The sequence below is a fragment of the Sapajus apella genome, unplaced genomic scaffold, assembly GCF_009761245.1.
Source record: "Sapajus apella isolate SASKATOON/1434 unplaced genomic scaffold, GSC_monkey_1.0 scaffold3, whole genome shotgun sequence".
In the NCBI taxonomy this organism is placed as follows: Eukaryota; Metazoa; Chordata; class Mammalia; order Primates; family Cebidae; genus Sapajus; species Sapajus apella.
In genome coordinates this window covers 15,103,023-15,121,193 of record NW_022436943.1, presented here as the reverse complement: position 1 = coordinate 15,121,193, position 18,171 = coordinate 15,103,023, and the positions used below count along the sequence as shown (strand labels likewise).

The 18,171-nt window shown below is 34.5% G+C and overlaps 1 protein-coding gene across 9 annotated transcripts in view; it reads left to right on the top strand.

Moving 5' to 3' along the window:
- The window catches only part of RALYL (RALY RNA binding protein like), a 729,873-nt gene that overhangs the window by 636,140 nt on the left and 75,562 nt on the right, over positions 1-18,171 (top strand). For all 9 annotated transcript variants that reach the window (XM_032250205.1, XM_032250214.1, XM_032250239.1 and 6 more), the window contains one exon: positions 11,752-11,799. In XM_032250205.1, coding sequence (XP_032106096.1) covers positions 11,752-11,799 — 48 coding nt within the window. The remainder of the gene's footprint in view (positions 1-11,751; positions 11,800-18,171) is intronic.

Below are 18,171 nucleotides of genomic sequence, written 5' to 3'. Positions count from 1 at the left end.
ATTTTACAAACATATGTTTAACAAGTATAGTCAGGTTCTTTAACTGGAAACTTTATGGAAGAGACAAAGTGATTCATTGAAAATGAATGTAGAAAAATGATCAAGGAGGGGGAAAATTTGACATTTTAAAAATTCATCTCGTAAAATAGACATGAAATCTTTTTTAAATTATGAATATAGTAATACAAAGGAGACTATCTCCTCTACAAATGCATGATTTAGGGATAAAACTGACATATTAATCAGTGGAAAAAAACAGAAATCACAACTATAAGCCATGTTCACACAAAAAGGCCATAAATGACAAAGAGTGCAAATCAAGTCAATGGGAATGGAAGAATTATTCAATGTGCTACTTTTGCTTTTATAATATTCATATGAAATATTCATTTTAGATTATATGTGTCCAGTGCAGCATGAGCTTGTAATGAAAAGGCAATAGAGGACATATATGAATAGCTAGGTATTTTGGGAAAATGGGTGATTCGGAAAATCAGTGTATGTGCCTAGAGGAACGACAATGTTTAGTATATAAGGATTTGCTGAAATCTTCAATATTTTTAAATAATGTGATTAAAAAAAAGCCGTCCTCTCATTTTAATTTGAATAGTATTACTGCTTTATGCTGAACTAATATTCCCCATTTGTTTTGCTACAGTCTATTGTGTTTAAGTAGTTTTCTTATTACTATTTTACTTTGAATATAAGAAATGCCTCTTAGATTTTATCCAATACCTCTTTAGCATTTACAGATAAAAATCTGTAATCTCTTTTAATTTGTTTTGGTTCCAGATTATGTTGATAGATTCCAGACTTGAAGTTGATACTAATGACCGCTTTCTGGTTTACTTTGGCTTATAGGTTGCTCTTTTTCTAATGAGATTAGGTCTGTGTTCTTTTCTATCTTTCTTCTTTAAGAATGAAGGCACCTAAAGCTGTAAATTTTTCTGAGTTAAGTATTCACTGTGTCTCACAGGTTTTGGAAAAAGCATTCTTTTTATTTCTTTCTAGATAATATGAAGTGCTGTATTTCTTGGTATCAATTTGGTTGGGAAGTGTCAAAGGAACTGAATTAGTACTAAGAGAAAGCAAGCCAGATTTAGGGTACCAGCTTTTGAAAATCTGTAGGTGGATAGCTAAGTGTTATTTTTAACAATGTAACTTAACTTTAATAAAATCATGAAATTTTACCTTGAAAGATATCCCAGAACTATATAATGCTATAATGCACTAATCCTCTTCTCTAAAAAGAATCCCCAAAACATAGTTTTCAGGCTCTTGTGGCATATATATCTGTGTGTTTTATTACATCATGCAATGTTTTGTTGTGGTATTTTCCATTTTATTATTCTATTCTTTGTTTAAACTACTAGAAGCCCAAGGCATTTAGTATTCATGATCCTATTTGTTAAATTTAGTAGTAACATTTTTTTATATATAATTACTACCCTTTAATACTCGTTCTGCCTTCTGGGGCCACAATGAAGAAATTCAATTCCTCTTCCATTCAACAGTCTTTCAAATATTTAAACAGTTAGGCACCTTTCTTCCCAAAGGCTATCTTCTTTAGCCCAAACATCCTTATTTAATTCAACCATTTTTAATATAGGGTCATTGTCTTGAGACTTTTTGCCATCCTAATTCCCTTGGTCTATATGTATCCTAGTTGGTCAGAATTCTTCTAAAAGTGCACTGACACATACTAAACTAAATATTTCCAGTGATGTCTCAAAGTGAAAGTCAAATGGAATTATTACCTTTTTTAAAAAAAATAGACACTAGGCATCATTTAATGCCAGTTAAGATTTCATTATCTGGCCAGGTGCGGTGGCTCATGCCTGTAATCCCAGCACTTTGAGAGGCTGAGGCAGGAGAATCATTTGAGGTCAGAAGTTTATGATCAGCCTGGCCAATATGGTGAAACTCTATCTCTACTAAAAATACAAAAATTAGCCAGTCATAGTGGTACACGCCTGTAGTCCCAGCTACTTGGGAGGCTGAGGCAGAGATTCGTTTGAACCCAGGAGTAGAGGTTGCAGTGAGCCGAGATCACGCCACTGCACTCCAGCCTGGGTGACAGAGCAAGACTCTGACTCAAAAAAAGAAACAAAAAGATTTTATTATCTTTGTGGCTTAATATTGAGATTGCAATTGACAAAAACACTCAAGTATTTCTTATGACAATACCTGGCCAGCCATAGACAAGGTAGTTTATACTACGAACTTTGATTATATTGATGCCTTGGTTCTCTCATACATAAAGTCAAGATAATATTAATACTAATTCATAGGATTTTTAAGACAATGAAATAATTCTATATATGTAAAGCATTTAGAACAGTGGCTGATAAATACTAAGCCTTTAGTAAATGTTAACTGTTAACATTATTATTACCATCTATTTTGACATCATTCTCCAATATTTTTAAAAGCTAGTCAGTCTCAACCATAAAGAGCTTGTATAGTTGATATATTTACCCTTGAAGGAAAACTTTGAAAAAAATTAATATGTTAAATCATAATAAAAGTATCAACTGCATGAACTATGAAAAACATTTGCTTATAAATGGACAAGTGTACTCTTTGACATGTCACATATGGTTATTCTCAGCAAACACAAAATACAAAAACACAAAATACAACACAGCCTAAATTGAGTTGTGTCAGTCAGGATCTACAAAAGAATACTGGAATAGAAAGTGGAACAGCCACTACCTCTGTGGCTGAGGGAAAGTATTCAACTTAAAGAACCTCTCTCCCCGGGGCTGAGATTCAAATCTCACTGGAGAAGATGTATTTGCAGCTGACTGTATGTCAGAGAAGTCTATGGAGATGTTGGTGGACTGGAGGTGATGAGTAGGAAACCTCTGTTGAGATGACCGTTATTATCACTGGGCCTCTGACAAGCTGCTTGTAGTCGTGCCAGAAAATAAGAAGAAGGGCACATGGGAACCTGGAAAAAGCAGCTTCTTTTTCTTCTATGCCTTGCAGTTTTCCTCCAGCAGCCCATAATGCCAAACTTTAACACTGTGTCAGCAGGCAAAGGAGGAATGTTTATAGATGCCAGCTTCATTATTACAAACAAGGGCAAAAAAGGGTAGATTTAGAGCTGACCAGTACTAAATTGCTAGATGGAAGAAAGACCTAACCCCATATAGCAATTGTAATGGTCTAAACATTCTAATATTAATATTCAGGTATTTGGAAATTCTAATGAAAACACTTTGCTTTTCTACACAAAGTAAATACTATAGCAGAAAGTTCCACAGATGTGTAACATTCTATTTAAAAAAATATATTTGGGTGACTAAAACACCTTGCTTTACCAGAGCTTATGATTTAGTGAGATAGACACATGAACAGTCAAATAAGATATAATGTTTAGATGGAAGTGTGCTTAAGAAGCTATAAGAATGAGATGTACACATTGATGACTGCATTGAACAGTTAAAACAAAGAGATGGATCATACTCCACAGGATTTTGACATGAGCCCTCCTGGAATATTTTACCCCAAAAACTTCAGTGTCAAGAAATTCAGATAAATTAGATTAAGTTCAAAGAGGAGAGATGGGAATGATTAATGGAACAGAAAGACTGGCTTGTGAGGGGAAAGGCTAACAGAAATAAATCCATATAGATTAGCTAAGTGACAAGGAAAGCAGAGAGCTGACAACATGAGTCTGATGTAAATACAAAAAAGCTAAAATCAAAGAATAGCACAGAAAGTGGAATTTAGTCTAATTAAACAAACTTTATAAGTGGGGGAAGACCTGGAGCTTGAGTTAGGCCTTTGAGAATGGATATGTTTCCTGCAGAAAGAATATACAACATATGGCGATGGATGGAGAGTATAACAGGAAACTTTCTGTTGAGTCATCTATTGAGCTAGTGCAAAAGATGGTGACAAGATACAAAAATGTCTTTGCCTGAGAGCAAGGAGATTTTTTTTTTTATTATTAGAGTAGTGTCAGACAGAGCATAGGTGCTGAGAAATGCTGACGGATTAAAAGAATAATTGAATGAATAGTGAAAGAATGTCAGAGAAAGGAGCTACATTTTGGAGAGTCTGAGACATTGAAGAGGTCTTAATGTTACCTTGTAAGCCATGGGGACTAATTGAAGGGTTTTATGTTGTTGCTGTTATTTATATTTAAATATGCTTCCTAACAGACACAGTAGAGAGAAAAGTAGCAGCATATCCCATTCAAAGTGATAATTCCAAAATCAGAAACCCTGTGTTAAGAGCCAAAAGAAATAAAAAGAATTGGCTTTTTTCTTCCTCTTTTTCTCATTTCCAAAATTTACTCTTCATAGATTCTGTCACTAGCCTATCAATTAAAGTAATCATCCTTTAAATGCATGAGACAGTAAACTTGATTCACAGCAAGTGAAGGATGAGAATTCTTTCTTAGGTTAGGTGGATTATTTTAATTTTTAGAACTTCTTAGCCATTTTCTCTTCCTCAGGTGTTAGGTCCTGATTCATCCTTAGCCAGGAACTCTATGAATATATCATAATTCTTTAGGTCCCATTAGGTTTTTTACCTTACCTACTCCCTCATTACAAAGGTTCTTAAAAAGAAATTGACTATTTTATCAATGAAACTTAGACTAAGTAGCTTATTTCACTGTTTTGAATTTTGCATATATGTGTGCATGTATATTGGCGACATACACCAAAGTAAATGTGCAAATTTATATGTATTTCCTAAAGTGAAATAAACAGATTTTTTTTCACAATATTATCTTGGCAAAGTTTGTAGATTTGTTGAACTTTAGATACTCTGACAGCTAGAAACCTACATCAACATTTTATGACAAATTAGAAGCAAGATCCTGTAGATACATCTGAGGATACTTCTGATTTTACCTTATCCATGGGGAAGTATGCTCTGGAAATTCAGCCAATTCACTGAATTATATTCTACATTATTTTTACATTATATCTTCTGCACTTATAACTTCTAGAACCATGGATATTCTGAAGAATAGCTGTGCCAAAGAGAGAGAATAATCTTCATAAAACATATTATCCATACTTGCTCTACATTTTTCTACCACCAGGTTTCTTGGTGATCCAGAAAGACCTACCTTTAGAACATTCACTTGTCAAATCCCTACTCTTTGGAAGGCCCAGTTCAAATGCCAGCTCTTTCATGAAGCGATGTTTCATCCATGTGTCTCATTCACCATATCCTATTTCTCCTGCTTATAAACTTCACAGTTTTTATTTGACAGTTACCAAATTCTGTCTCAACTTATGTTCATATGTGTATTTGTCTAATCCTTATACTTAGATTGAAATTTCTTGAGATTAGATGTTCTACTGATATTGTTATTCTCAACTCCTAGTATTGCTCCTGACTTACAATAAGAACTCAATAATTGATTATTCAATTTAATTTAGGAAGCTAGTTACAGCCATTGAGAAGGCTCTTGTAGTAGTTATTATTGGCAAGATGTTTGCTAAGAACACATTAAAATGTTTCCTACTTGTGCTAGGGAATTTATTAATATTCTTAAGATTATAGTTTAATGAAGTTCTGTGAGGGAAAATAAAAAGAAATACTTTGTGTATTAGTCTACTCATATGAAACTGGCTTTATGAATTCAAGGGGATTAGATAAAATTGATTGCATTTATTATAAAATCCAATGAGTTGTGATTCTTCTATAAATGAAAAAGTTTAAATGAAATTTCAGGAAAGTTACTTGGTCCTCATTTAATCTTCAGTAATAAAAGAAACATTGTGGATGTATAGCTGTGGGCAATTACTTTAGCAATTCTGATACCCCGTTACATTTTGAGAGAATGTGAATGTGAATGATTAAGGACACACTGAGAAGTAGAATAAATTAATAAAAGTGTACCGGATTTTAAATAGGCAATATAAAATATTTATTTGCACTAAACATTCAAAACCATCATTTCATTTTTCTAGAAGGTCAAATACCTGCCACAAGCCACTGGTTATGCTTCCAAGCAACAAAAACCTTAGCATTTCCTTGGTTGAGTTTCATCCTAGAGAGGGCCCTAAACATCTAATTTACTATCATTTTTGATTTTAGCTACATAAGAACCAAATTAGTCAAACTAAACTATTGAAGTGAGAGTTGCAAAACTTCTTCTCTTAAAAGCCAAAAGAGATCATCCCGCAGGATCACAGCACCACTGTCAGTTTATGAGGAGAAAAAGGGGGTGCGGGGCAGGGATTTTTCTTAACTGAAAGACAAACTCTTCTTGGCAATACAGTTCTAGGATACATAAAATACCTTTAAAAACTGAATATGACTTCTCGCAATGCCAACTTTTGGTGGATGATTTCAAATAGAGGTTCACTCAGAAAGAAAGGGGATTTTTATGAAATAGATAGGATCCTGAAAGAGAGAAAAGGAGCCCCTCCCCCAAAAAAGACTGAGGAGGGTGGCAGGAACACTGGGGAAACAATAGCTGAAATGAATTCGACTTGCCCTTGTGTGATCCTTGAATATCTTTCTCTTTCTTGGAAATCCAGCTTCATTTTATAGCTTATGACCTGAGCCAACTACTGCCATGAAGTTTCCACTGAAAGCCCAAACCATTAAGACAAAAGCAGTCTTGACATGATTACCAAGACAGGTCTGTTTGTGCATTTCACTTTATTTTTAACTTTGACAGGTAAAATTGAGTTTATGATGGTAGGCGGTGGAACTTGAGAATCAATTCAGAATACTTAGCTATAACTGGTTCTTGTAAATACATCTTAGCAGTCAGGATTCAACAAAAAACAAGCAGGTTAGACAAGACAATTTAAGCAGCAACTGAGAAAAATAAAAATGAATTCTCTTTTCTTGTATACTTTTAAATTTCCAGAAGGCTTTTAAGTTATTGAAGTATTTACTAAAGGCATAAGACATGTGAGTGGAAATCATTACTGTCATCTATATTAATAACACCTGTAAAATTGATCAGTGTTTCATATTTTCTTCTTTCAATTAAACTCTGCTGTCTGAGATTACAGCACAAAAAAGAGTCTCCGAAAAAAATTGCAAAAAACAATTTAGTCACATATTTCCTTTGTGAGCTTATTTGGTTACATCTGAAAATACTGAGAACTTTTATTCTATGAAAATGATTGTTCCCTCAATAGCTATTGAATGCATCAAAATGTCTAGCACCATTTCTACTACACAGTAAATGCTCAAATATATTTATTGGAATTAGCAACCATTCCCTTTTCTTTGCATCCTCTCCATCTGTTTTTTGATTTTTTAACAGAAGCCATTCTGACTGGTGTAAGATTGTGGTTTTAATTTCATTTCTCTAATGATTAGAGATGATGAACATTTATTCATATATTTGTTGTCAGCTTGTATGTCTTCTTTTTAGAAGTATCTATTCATGTCTTTTGGCTTCTTTTTAATGTTTTTTTTCTTGATAATTTAAATTTCTTATAGATTCTAGATATTAGACCTTTGTCAGATGCACAGTTTGTGAATATTTTCTCCCATTCTGCAGGCTGTCTGTTTACTTCCTTCATAGTTTTGCAGTGCAGAAGATCTTGAGTTTAATTAGGTCACACTTGTCAATTTTGTCTTTTGTTGGAATTGCTTTTGAAAACTTAGCCAACATCAAATAGGGTATTTCCTAGGTTTTCACCTAAGATTTTCATATTTTGCAGTCTTACATTCAAATGTTCAATCAATCCTGAGTTAATTTTTGAGTATGGTGAAAGGTCAGGTTCTAGCTTCATTCTTCTGCATATCAGTTAGCGATCACAGTACCATTTATTGACTAGGGAGTCCTTTCCTTATGGCTTAGTTTTGTTGACTTTTTCAAAGATCAGATGGCTGTAGGTGTATAGCTTTATTTCTGAGTTCTCTATTCTGTTCCATTGGCCTATTGTCTATTTTTGTTACCAGGATCATGGCTTTTGGTTACTGTTGCCTGGTAGGATAGTTTGCAGACAATGTGATGCCTTTCGCTTTCTTCTTTTTGCTTAGGATTAATTTGGCTATTCAGGCTCTTTTGTTGTTGTTGTTTCATATGAATTTTCAGTAATTTCTTCTAGTTCTTTAAAAAATGATGTTGGTAGTTTGATAGGAATAGCATTCCATCTGTAAATTACATGGGGTATTATGGCCATTTAATGATACTGATTCTTCCAATCCATGAGCAAGGAGTGTTTTTCCATATTTTGTGTTATGATTTCTTTGAGCAGTGTTTTGTAGTTCTCCTTGTAGAGATATTTAACCTCCTTGGTTAAGTCTATTCCTAGGTATTTTATTTTTGTGTGTGACTATTATGACTGGGATTGCATTCTTGATTTGGCTCTCAGTTTAAATGTTATTGGTAACTGATTTTTGTGTATTAATTTTCTTTGCCAAATTTTGGTATTAGGATGATGCTGGTTTCATAGTGTGAGAGAAGTCTCTCCTTGATTTTTTTGGAATAATTTCAGTAGGATTGGTAACAATTCTCTGTCTGGTAGAATTCAGCTGTGAATACATCTGATCATGAGCTTTTATTGGTTGATAGGTTTTGTATTATAGATCCCATTGTTATTGGTCTGTTCAGGTTTTCATTTCTTCCTGTCTCAACTATGAGAGGTTGTGTGTTTCAAGGAATTTATCCGTTTTCTCTATATTTTCTATTTTGTGTGCATAGGGGTGCTCAAAATAGTTTGAGGATCTTTTGTATTTCTTTGAGCTCGGCTGTAATGTCATCCTTGTCACCTCTATTTATGCTTAGATATCTTTTTATTTGTTAATCTAGTTAGTCTATGGATCTTTTTTTTATTTATTCAAAGAGACAACTTTTGGTTTTATTGATCTTTTGTGTAGATTTTCGCATCTTGGTTTCATTAAGTCCTGCTCCACTTTTGGCTATTTCTTGTCTTCTACCAACTTTGGGTTAATTTGCTCTTGTTTTTCTAATTCCTCCAGGTACTGTATTAGATTGTTATTTGGAGTTTTCTAATTTCTTCATGTAGTAGTTTAGTGGAAAGTCTTGGGAGATAGGCACCCATGGCCACGTTTTGCTGCAGCTGCCCCACAAGCAAAATGCCTTGGGCTCTGGAGCTCCACCCTTCTGTATTCTCTGAGTAGATTCCCCTGCCAATTCAAGTGTCTGTGAGGATCAGGATCATCCCTTGTAGCTAGGATCCCAGAGGTCCGTGGCGAAGGTGGATTGCCCCACAGTAACTTCACTCGCCCTTCCTTAATAGCTGTTCAGGGCTGGGAATTAGTTCTGGCACTTGGCATCCCCATGCAGGGACCCTAGCTTCCTCCATCTTCAGCATCAATGACTGCGTCACCTCACTGTCGACTCTCAGTTTTTTCTCTCAAAAGATCTGCTTTCAGTATGCGGGTTTAGTTCATATTTTGGTGGCTCTTGGTGAGAGAGGCACTTTCTAGCTGCATCTAGTTAGCCCTCTTGTTCTGAATCTCCTCAAGTGACATTTATACCTTAGGGTTTGATGGTAACCAATAGGTTGGCTTTGGCATCCTTCAACTCAATGTCACAGTTGTGTCTTTGCTATTAGTATAAACTAAAGAAAAAACCATTATTATTTTAATAATCTCTGACTGTCAGACAAAAGTGACTATTTTGTTCTTACTCTTTAGGCATTGGTCTCATTGTCCTCTTGGTTTGCACAGATGGATACAGCATTGCTCTAGCCATACAATGCTCAGTCTTCCATCCAGATGCTCACATGGAGCAGGTTCTCACTTTATATTTCAACACCTGAACCCAAACACCATGTGTTCCATTTGACAGAACTGGAGGCAGACTTTACCTTCATGGATTAGTTATGCTACATCAGGCTTTTTTCCTCCTCTGTGTAAGAGCATGAGGAGAGAAGATATAAATACATTTATCCTTAAAACCAAAATAACAAGCCCATCTTAATGTTACTTCAGTTTTTTTAACATAAGAATAGTTACAAAGTAACGGTCTGTTACACTTATTTGGAAATATAAAATTATTCCTCTGTCATATACTAGTTTCTTAAAAAGTTAAACAGAATAACCATATGACCCAGCAATTCCACTTCTAGGTATATACCCAAAAGAGATGAAATCGGAGACTCGGACACTTTCACACCAGTACTCAGAATTTCCACACTATTCATAATAGATGTGGAAATAGCCAACCGTATATCAACAGATGAATGGGTAAAGAAAAAGTGATGTGTGTGTCAGTGTACATATATATATCTATAGGAGTGACATAGATGATAGATAGATAATATTTACATATATTTTAATAATATTATATTGGGGTGATATATATTTTTAAATATTTTGGGTGTATATATATGTATATATATATATATATATATATACACATACACACACACACACACACACACACACACACACATATATATATATATATCTCACCTCAATGGAATATTGTTCATTCTTAAAAACTAATGAAATTCAATACATACTACAACATGGATAAACTTTGAAAATATGCTAAGTAAAATAAACCAAACATATAAGAACAAATAATGTATGACTGTGATTATATGACTATACGTACACATAGTCATGCACTATGTATGATTCGTATTTGTATTAATGACAGAGGCTGGAGAGGCAGAAATGGGGAGTTATTGTTTAATGAGTACCAAGTTTCTGTTTAGGTTGATGATAAAGTTATTGAAATGAATAGTGGCAATGTTTGCACAGTTTTGTGAATGTACTTAATGCCATTGAATCATATACTTTAAAATGATTAGAATAGTAAATTTGGAATTATATATGTTTTGCCACAGTAACAGGTAAATTAATAAGTAAACTTTTTTTTTAATTACTCCCTGTGGTACAGTTACTCCATTCATCATCACATTGAGGCTTCCAGATTGCGGAGTGTTGTGAGGTGTTGTGAAAATGGCTCCGAATGTGAAGTCAGAAAAAACTTTCCTGTAAATCTCAGCTCTGTCACCTAGTAGGAATGCAAATTTGAGGACGTCACTTAGGTCTATTGCACCTTAGTTTCTTCAAGTTATGCTGTCCAACAGAGTTGTTTTGATGACTATAATTGTAACACATATAAAGTGCCTCATAAATTCAAACAACAAGGCAAGTGGATGGAGGCGACTTTTTAAATATATTCCTTTACAGAGCTTAGTTATAATACTCAACACTAAAATGCATTTATTAATTCATATTTAAATACACTAAAATATTAAGGTATTGTTGGTAAGACAACCACAGATTTTTTTTAATTTTTTCTATTTAAAGTACTAAATCCATAATTTTTAGAATTAAACAATGGTGAATTTCCAAGGAACCACATTTCTGTTTCCCATTTCTTTAAGGAATGCATTACTAAGCCTTTCCATTTATCTTATTTGAAAACCATTTGTTCATGATGTAGCCTCACTGTACATATCTTAAGAGATAATTATATTACCTCAGAAAGAAGGGACAGCTATATTATATCTCATCTGAGATGAAAAAAATGGTCTTCATTCATACCTAATTATAAGTTTTAAAGTATTTTACTACCTTTTCTCATCTTCATTCCAAACCACACAAACCGTTATCAGTCTCTACACTGTTAAACATATAACAATAATTTGGCATGACATTATATCACATTGGAAATTATATCAGAAGGTCCTTTGGATACATAATTAAATTGCAAAATAAGTACTTTTAAAGTAAGATAAATTTTATGCTATAACATCATAAGTTAATAATAAAATTAATGTCATTGAAACAAATGCCAACTAATTTTTTTGTTTTCCTCCTTAGTGGTTATGTCTTTGACTATGATTACTACAGAGATGATTTCTACAATCGGTATGTAAATTTTTCATCCTCATTTTCCTATAATTTAAATTATCTTTTAGCCATTTTGTGCATTTTGCTCATGGGTGCTCTTGATTACAGTATTTAACATAATATTTTTCTAGTTAAAAATAAAATACTAAATCCCAGCAAAATATAGATTTTTCTATTTTTGTTATTACTTACTGCAGTACAGCAGATCTTGGAATTTTAGGACTTTCAAGGTATTCAAACTTAAAATTTGGTATCTAATATTTAGATAAAATCCTAAAGATTTATCTAGCTAATGTTATTTTCCAAGTGAGTTGTTGATTTAGAATCCTTCAAAATCAAGAGCTTGAAAACTCAGAAAAATGACTCCAGCCTTCTAAGGTACATAATAAAAGACTGAAAATGCTATATTGGTTAGAGTCTGTAAAACATACAGATCGTTCCTGCTTTGCATGAGTAGGAGGCCACAAAGGTGACCATGCGATCTGAAACCATGCAATGAGGAAAAAACAGGATTGTCTCATGACCTTAAAAATTTTTGTCAAAACATTAACAACTTGTATTCCATTTTCTATAATAGGAAACTATAGTAAAGCTAAGTGTGATTTAGTATGCCATAATTTAAAACAATAAGAATATTAAGAATTAAGGTGTTTTACTTCTTTGTAAAAAACACTTATCAAAAGGAGTTGAAACAGTGCATGCCTTCTTCTCATTTCCTAACTTAGGGCAGGATATGGAATAGGCATCCATGTTATGCCTTGTTGGATATTCCTTTCTAAGGTTCAATTAGCTGTGACATTCTATCAATGTTGTGAGCTATCTCTGAGGGTTCTTTCAATATGCGGTTCTTTTGCCAGGGTCACTTCCTCTCCATAGCTTCATCTGTTTCATCACATCACATCCACTTTCCTCACTTATATCGATAAGTTCGCCTTTACTAAGTTCCTCTGGCTCCATACCTAGATTCACTTAAATGGAGGAGTATCAACATTCCTGTAGTGAGCTATTTCTTCTGTAATTTCATTTACATTTGAGTTTCCCGTCTAGTATTATCAGTCTTCAATTCTTTGCTGCATTTCATCTTTGTTGATCAGTTATTTCTTTTGATTATTCAATTTTGTAAAATGCCACGTTTTATCACTGAGAGACAAGGAAGAATTACAACTAATGATCTGAAATGAGTGAAGTGAATAACCAATGAACAGCAAAAAATCACTGACAGGCTTTGAAAGAAGTAATGTGATTAGTGATGAACTGTGATTATGATGCACATTTATTATTTATGCATTTATTTGTAGAAAAGCTAGAAGCAAAGTTTGGACTTTATTAAATTACTTACCATTTATATGTTGTAGTAACTAAAATTTGTGTTGTTGGAGAACTGGTATAATTTAATATTAGTAACTGAAATGTATCCATATCAGAGACAGGGATCAACTATATATAGATAATTAGATCAAATAAATGAGGTAAATATACTTTAAGCCTTTAATTATAAGTATTATGCAAACAAACAAAAAACCCTTAGGTACTGTTTTAAAAGGCAAACTTAGAAGAAAGTTGTCAATAGATGTTTTAAAGAGGAAGAAACTGTGATCCTTGAAAGGGTCTTATTCTCTCTGCTCCAGCCTCCAGAGCCCTTCATAAGTTTCACAAGAATACCGTGTTTCTTCCTGCCTCAGTTCCTTTCTCTGTGTTGTTCCATCTCCTCACACCTCCCTCTACCACTTGGTTCACTTGACTTCATCCTTCTGATGTCAACAGGAATTTCCCTCAAAGACTAAATTAGGCTCCTTAGTTCCCCTCTTCTCAGCACCCAGCACTGTTACTTCACAGTACCTCTCCTAATTTCTATTGCCGTATTTCTTTCTGCAGTGTTTGATTCATGTCTTCCTTCCTTCCCCCACCCAAACAATGTTCAGTTTTGCTTATCTTTGTATTCTTGGAGACTCTCAGTAAACCTCACACATAGTGGATACTCTGTGTTATTAATTCATCTCCACAGATTTAAAGACATATTCATTTTCCCAAGGCCACCCAGCTAATTAGTGACAGAACTACAATCATAATCTAGGCATCCAATTAGATTCAATAACCAACTATGTGAATATGCACAATAGGGAGGACAATATCAGTCTATGGATCTATGCTGATTCCTACCTGGGAATCAGACGCACAACTGTACCTTCACTGCTACTATGCTTGAACCAATGAATTAAGCAACTTATTTTACTAGTTATCCTTTTTTGACAAAAATTATTTTTTAAGAATGATTTTCTCAAAGCATTTTATAATTTCTGTAAATTTTATTTTAAATATTAAGAAACTTGCAATAACTTATTCTAAAAGTGATGCAAACATCTAGCAGCATTAAAATAATCCCATTTGCTATCAAAAAGAATATCTAGACTGTTTTTATGCTATTTGAAAATTTTAGTTTTTGACAAGTTTAGACATTTTCTATAGCTTTTGTTTCACTTGCTATGAGTAAAGTTTTCAATTAATATACATTGTCTTATACTCTGTCAATATAAAGCCATTTTAGCACCTTTTATTTTCTATCATGTGACTTCCTTACACACATTTAAAGAATTTTCACCTAACATCGAGTTTTATTCTACATGGTAAGCGACCCATGTTCTGGTTGTTACTGGAAAGGGGTCCCAATTCAGACCTTAAGAGAGAGTTCTTGGGTCTTGCAAGAAAGAATTCAGGGCAAGTCCACAGTGCAAAGCAAAAGAAAGCTTATTAAGAAAGTAAGGTGGTGAACGAACAGCTCCTCCACAGACAGAGTACGGTATTCCTGAAAGTAAGAGGAGGAATGCACCCATCCTAGGTACAATGCTTGTTTATACATAACAACTTCAACAAAAACCAGAAACAAACAAACAAAAAAAACATGGGCAGATGTGCTCTCCTGCAAGGGTTTGTTATAAAGGATTAATTTTTCTAATTACTGTATTTTGCAAGAATCGACCTTTAAAGCAAAATTAAGAATGCTTTTGTTCTCAAGGTATGGAGATATCAGGACATTCCTGGGCCTGGGTCTGTTTAGTAAACATTATTCATCTGTCCCCTTAACCTTAAACATTTAGAAGCTAGGAATACCTACCTCCTGGGAATGCAGCCCAGCAAGTCCCAGGCTCATTTTTTTCCTTGCCCTTACTCAAGCCTCTGACATGGTAACTAGCCTTGTAACTTTAGGCAAGACAGGTTTTCAGTTTTCTTATCTTTAAAAAGAAGGCTGAATCTCCATTTTACTATTTAAAATGATAGCTCAATAAAATCATTAAATAGATGATAGATATAGATGATTGATAGATAGGATAGATAGATGATAGATAGATTTATCTTACTTGCCAAGGAACAAGTGCCTTAGTCAAATAATTAGAGAGACTGTAGCTTTCAGATGACTCTCTACTACACAAGAAAGCTTAAGTATGAACAATTTTCAAATCATTTATTTGTTTCGTATACAATATGTTTGGCATATAAGTGTGCAATAGATCAGTATGGTTGTATTGTTAACAGACTGAGCAGTCTGTGCTCTCATTAGTTTATTTTCCATTTTTGGCACTTGGCTAAGAAAAACATAAGCATCTGCCACTAGTGGCTATACCCAAGAGTTCCCTACAAACATAGAATACCATGAAACAGGAACAGAATGGAGAGGCTGGACAAGATACATAGCTTTCAGAGTCACTGCTAATCCACAGTCATTTCTCATAAGTTACAGTCTTCTTGCAATTTGTGGGGTTTTTTTTCTCTGTTTTAGTAGAGGTGCAAACTTGGGCAAGTTAGTTAACGTCACAAAATCTGTTATATCTCATCTGTTAGATGAACATGAAACTAATTCCTAACTTATGAAATCATTCTGAGAATTAAATGAGGTCACATATGTATAATGATCAGCATTATGCCTGGTATATTTTTTAGTGCTTAATCAATATTAGCTAGTAGCAACAGTTAACAGTAACCATTAACAATAATGGGGCCAGGCATGGTGGATCATGCCTGATTCCAGCACTTTGTGAGGCTGAGGCAGATGGATCACCTGAGGTCAGGAGTTCAAGACCAGCCTGGCCAACGTGGTGAAACCCCATTTCCACTAAAAATACAAAAATTAGCCAGATGTGCTGGTGGGCACCTGTAATCCCAGCTACTTGGGAGGCTGAGGCAGGAGAATCACTTGAACCCAGGAGGCAGAGCTGTAGTGAGCTGAGATCATACCACTGCTCTCCAGCCTGGGTGACAGAGTGAAGCTCCATCTCAAAAAAAGAAAAATATAATGGTAGGTGTATTTCTCATATTGACAGTCATACAGCAGTGTCCATATAACTGAAAATCAAACTAGTTGATCAGTTTTTCTTCCCTAATAGTTTACGTGGGACACCTCTGGATTATTCTGTTTTCCCAGTTTTCCCTCTCCTGCTCCCCAAAGCATTCCAGCTGCAGCTGAACACACCTGCAGAGAGCACTCAGCTGTTTCTGTTAACACCATGCTGCTTGTTTAGGTCATGAAAACAGAAATTACACTACTTATGTTTAACAGGGATAACTGCATAGAGAAACTTGTTAACTAGGTATTAGAGAACTGAAAACACAAAAAGACATTATGGTATAAAGGAGTTAGCGACTTAAGGAAGCTGCTACCACCTCTAGTGCTGGGGAAACAAGGAAAGGTTTGGGATCTCAAAAATTGCTGCAGAAAAAGAACCTACCAGAGCTGAAACTATGGATAGGAGAATCTGTTCAGATGGTGCTGCTGTGTCTGAGTCCACAAGGAGAACTTGTGGTGCTGACACCCAAATCTCTGAAACAGGGATATGGGCTGACAGGTGCTGAGGTCTTTGAGGAAGCATAGAGTGGTTATTCTCCAAGTGTTGCAAAATTATTCAGACTGGATTCTGCTGCTGCTACTGGAATTAATTGCTGTTGCCAGGGTGAAGACACTAGATTGGGGTAATGCTGACAAGAGCAGGAAGCCAAAACACAAATAAAAACCAAAACAAGAAGGAGCAAGTCCCTTTTTCTTGCTTCAGTCTTGCAGTCTCCTTCTTAAGTCCTTTATTGGCTGAGCTCAGCAGGAAGCCAGCTGCCCAGCCCCACCCCAAACCCAACCTCAACCCTAACCCTAACCCTCACCTCCAGCAGTGTGGTTTTCAAAGTTGCAAAAAACTCTGTGGCTAAGGGTAGGTCTGAAACCAAGAAACAATAGCTTAATAACTGACATATGTCCACATTATATTGTCATCCTATTTCTGCCAGGTTCGGAGACTAATGTGATTGAGGATTTCCAACCCTTAAATAGTTTTATCTTAGAAAACTTCTTTACACAAAGTTCCCCACCTTATGTGATTCATTGACCTGTCTATTCATGGTTTCAAGGATCATGAAGAGTATCGTTAAATAGTACATGAGTCGTTATTCTAAATTCTTATATTTTCTCTTTTACACAAAGCATTGCCCAATAATTTACAGCACTGAATGGCATTTTCTTTTAAAGATCCATGTATGACTCTAAATGTAGGATATTGTATATTCATACATTAAACATAAGTATTTACACTCTAACAATTAAAGAAGAGACATGCCTAAAATTATATTTAATCTCCCTATGGAGAGTTTTTCACTTCTGCAGCATTGGCTATTTAAATCCAACCTCTTTTTCAATAATATTAGGAAGAATACTGATCAGTTTATAATTTCCAGTGATAAGTAGACTTTTATTAGCAGAGTAAAAGAAATGCCAGAGGTGTTTTACCTTTATAGAAAACATGTATATATTTTAAATGATCCGAAATAGGCATTGTTCAATTCTGGAACCATTTTGACTTTGTGTTAATTAATCCAAGAAGCTACTAGAGTTGCAGTTAATGAAAGAACACTAAGTCAGGTTACAGTTGTTTCAGATTGTTGATTAGAGAGCACAATATATATTTATGAATATTGAAAAACACATTAACAAGAAACAATGTCTGTTTTGTTATGCAGATTTGAATTATCCTCTGGTAATATGGAATGCCATTTGAAATGTTTGAAAATAACAGCATGCGCCACATTTTCCCTATCCAGTCTATCATCGATGGGCATTTGGGTTGGTTCCAGGTCTTTGCTATTGTAAACAGTGCTGCAATGAACATTCGTGTGCACGTGTCCTTATAGTAGAACGATTTGTAATCCTTTGGATATATACCCAGTAATGGGATTGCTGGGTCAAATGGAATTTCTATTTCTATGCCAGATGTAGGTGATGGGGAGGAAGGCAGCAAATCACACTGCCATGTGTGTTCCTATGCAACAATTTTGCATGTTCTTCACATGTACCCCAAAACCTAAAATGCAATAAAATAAATAAATGGGAAAAAAAAAAAAAAAAGAAAATAACAG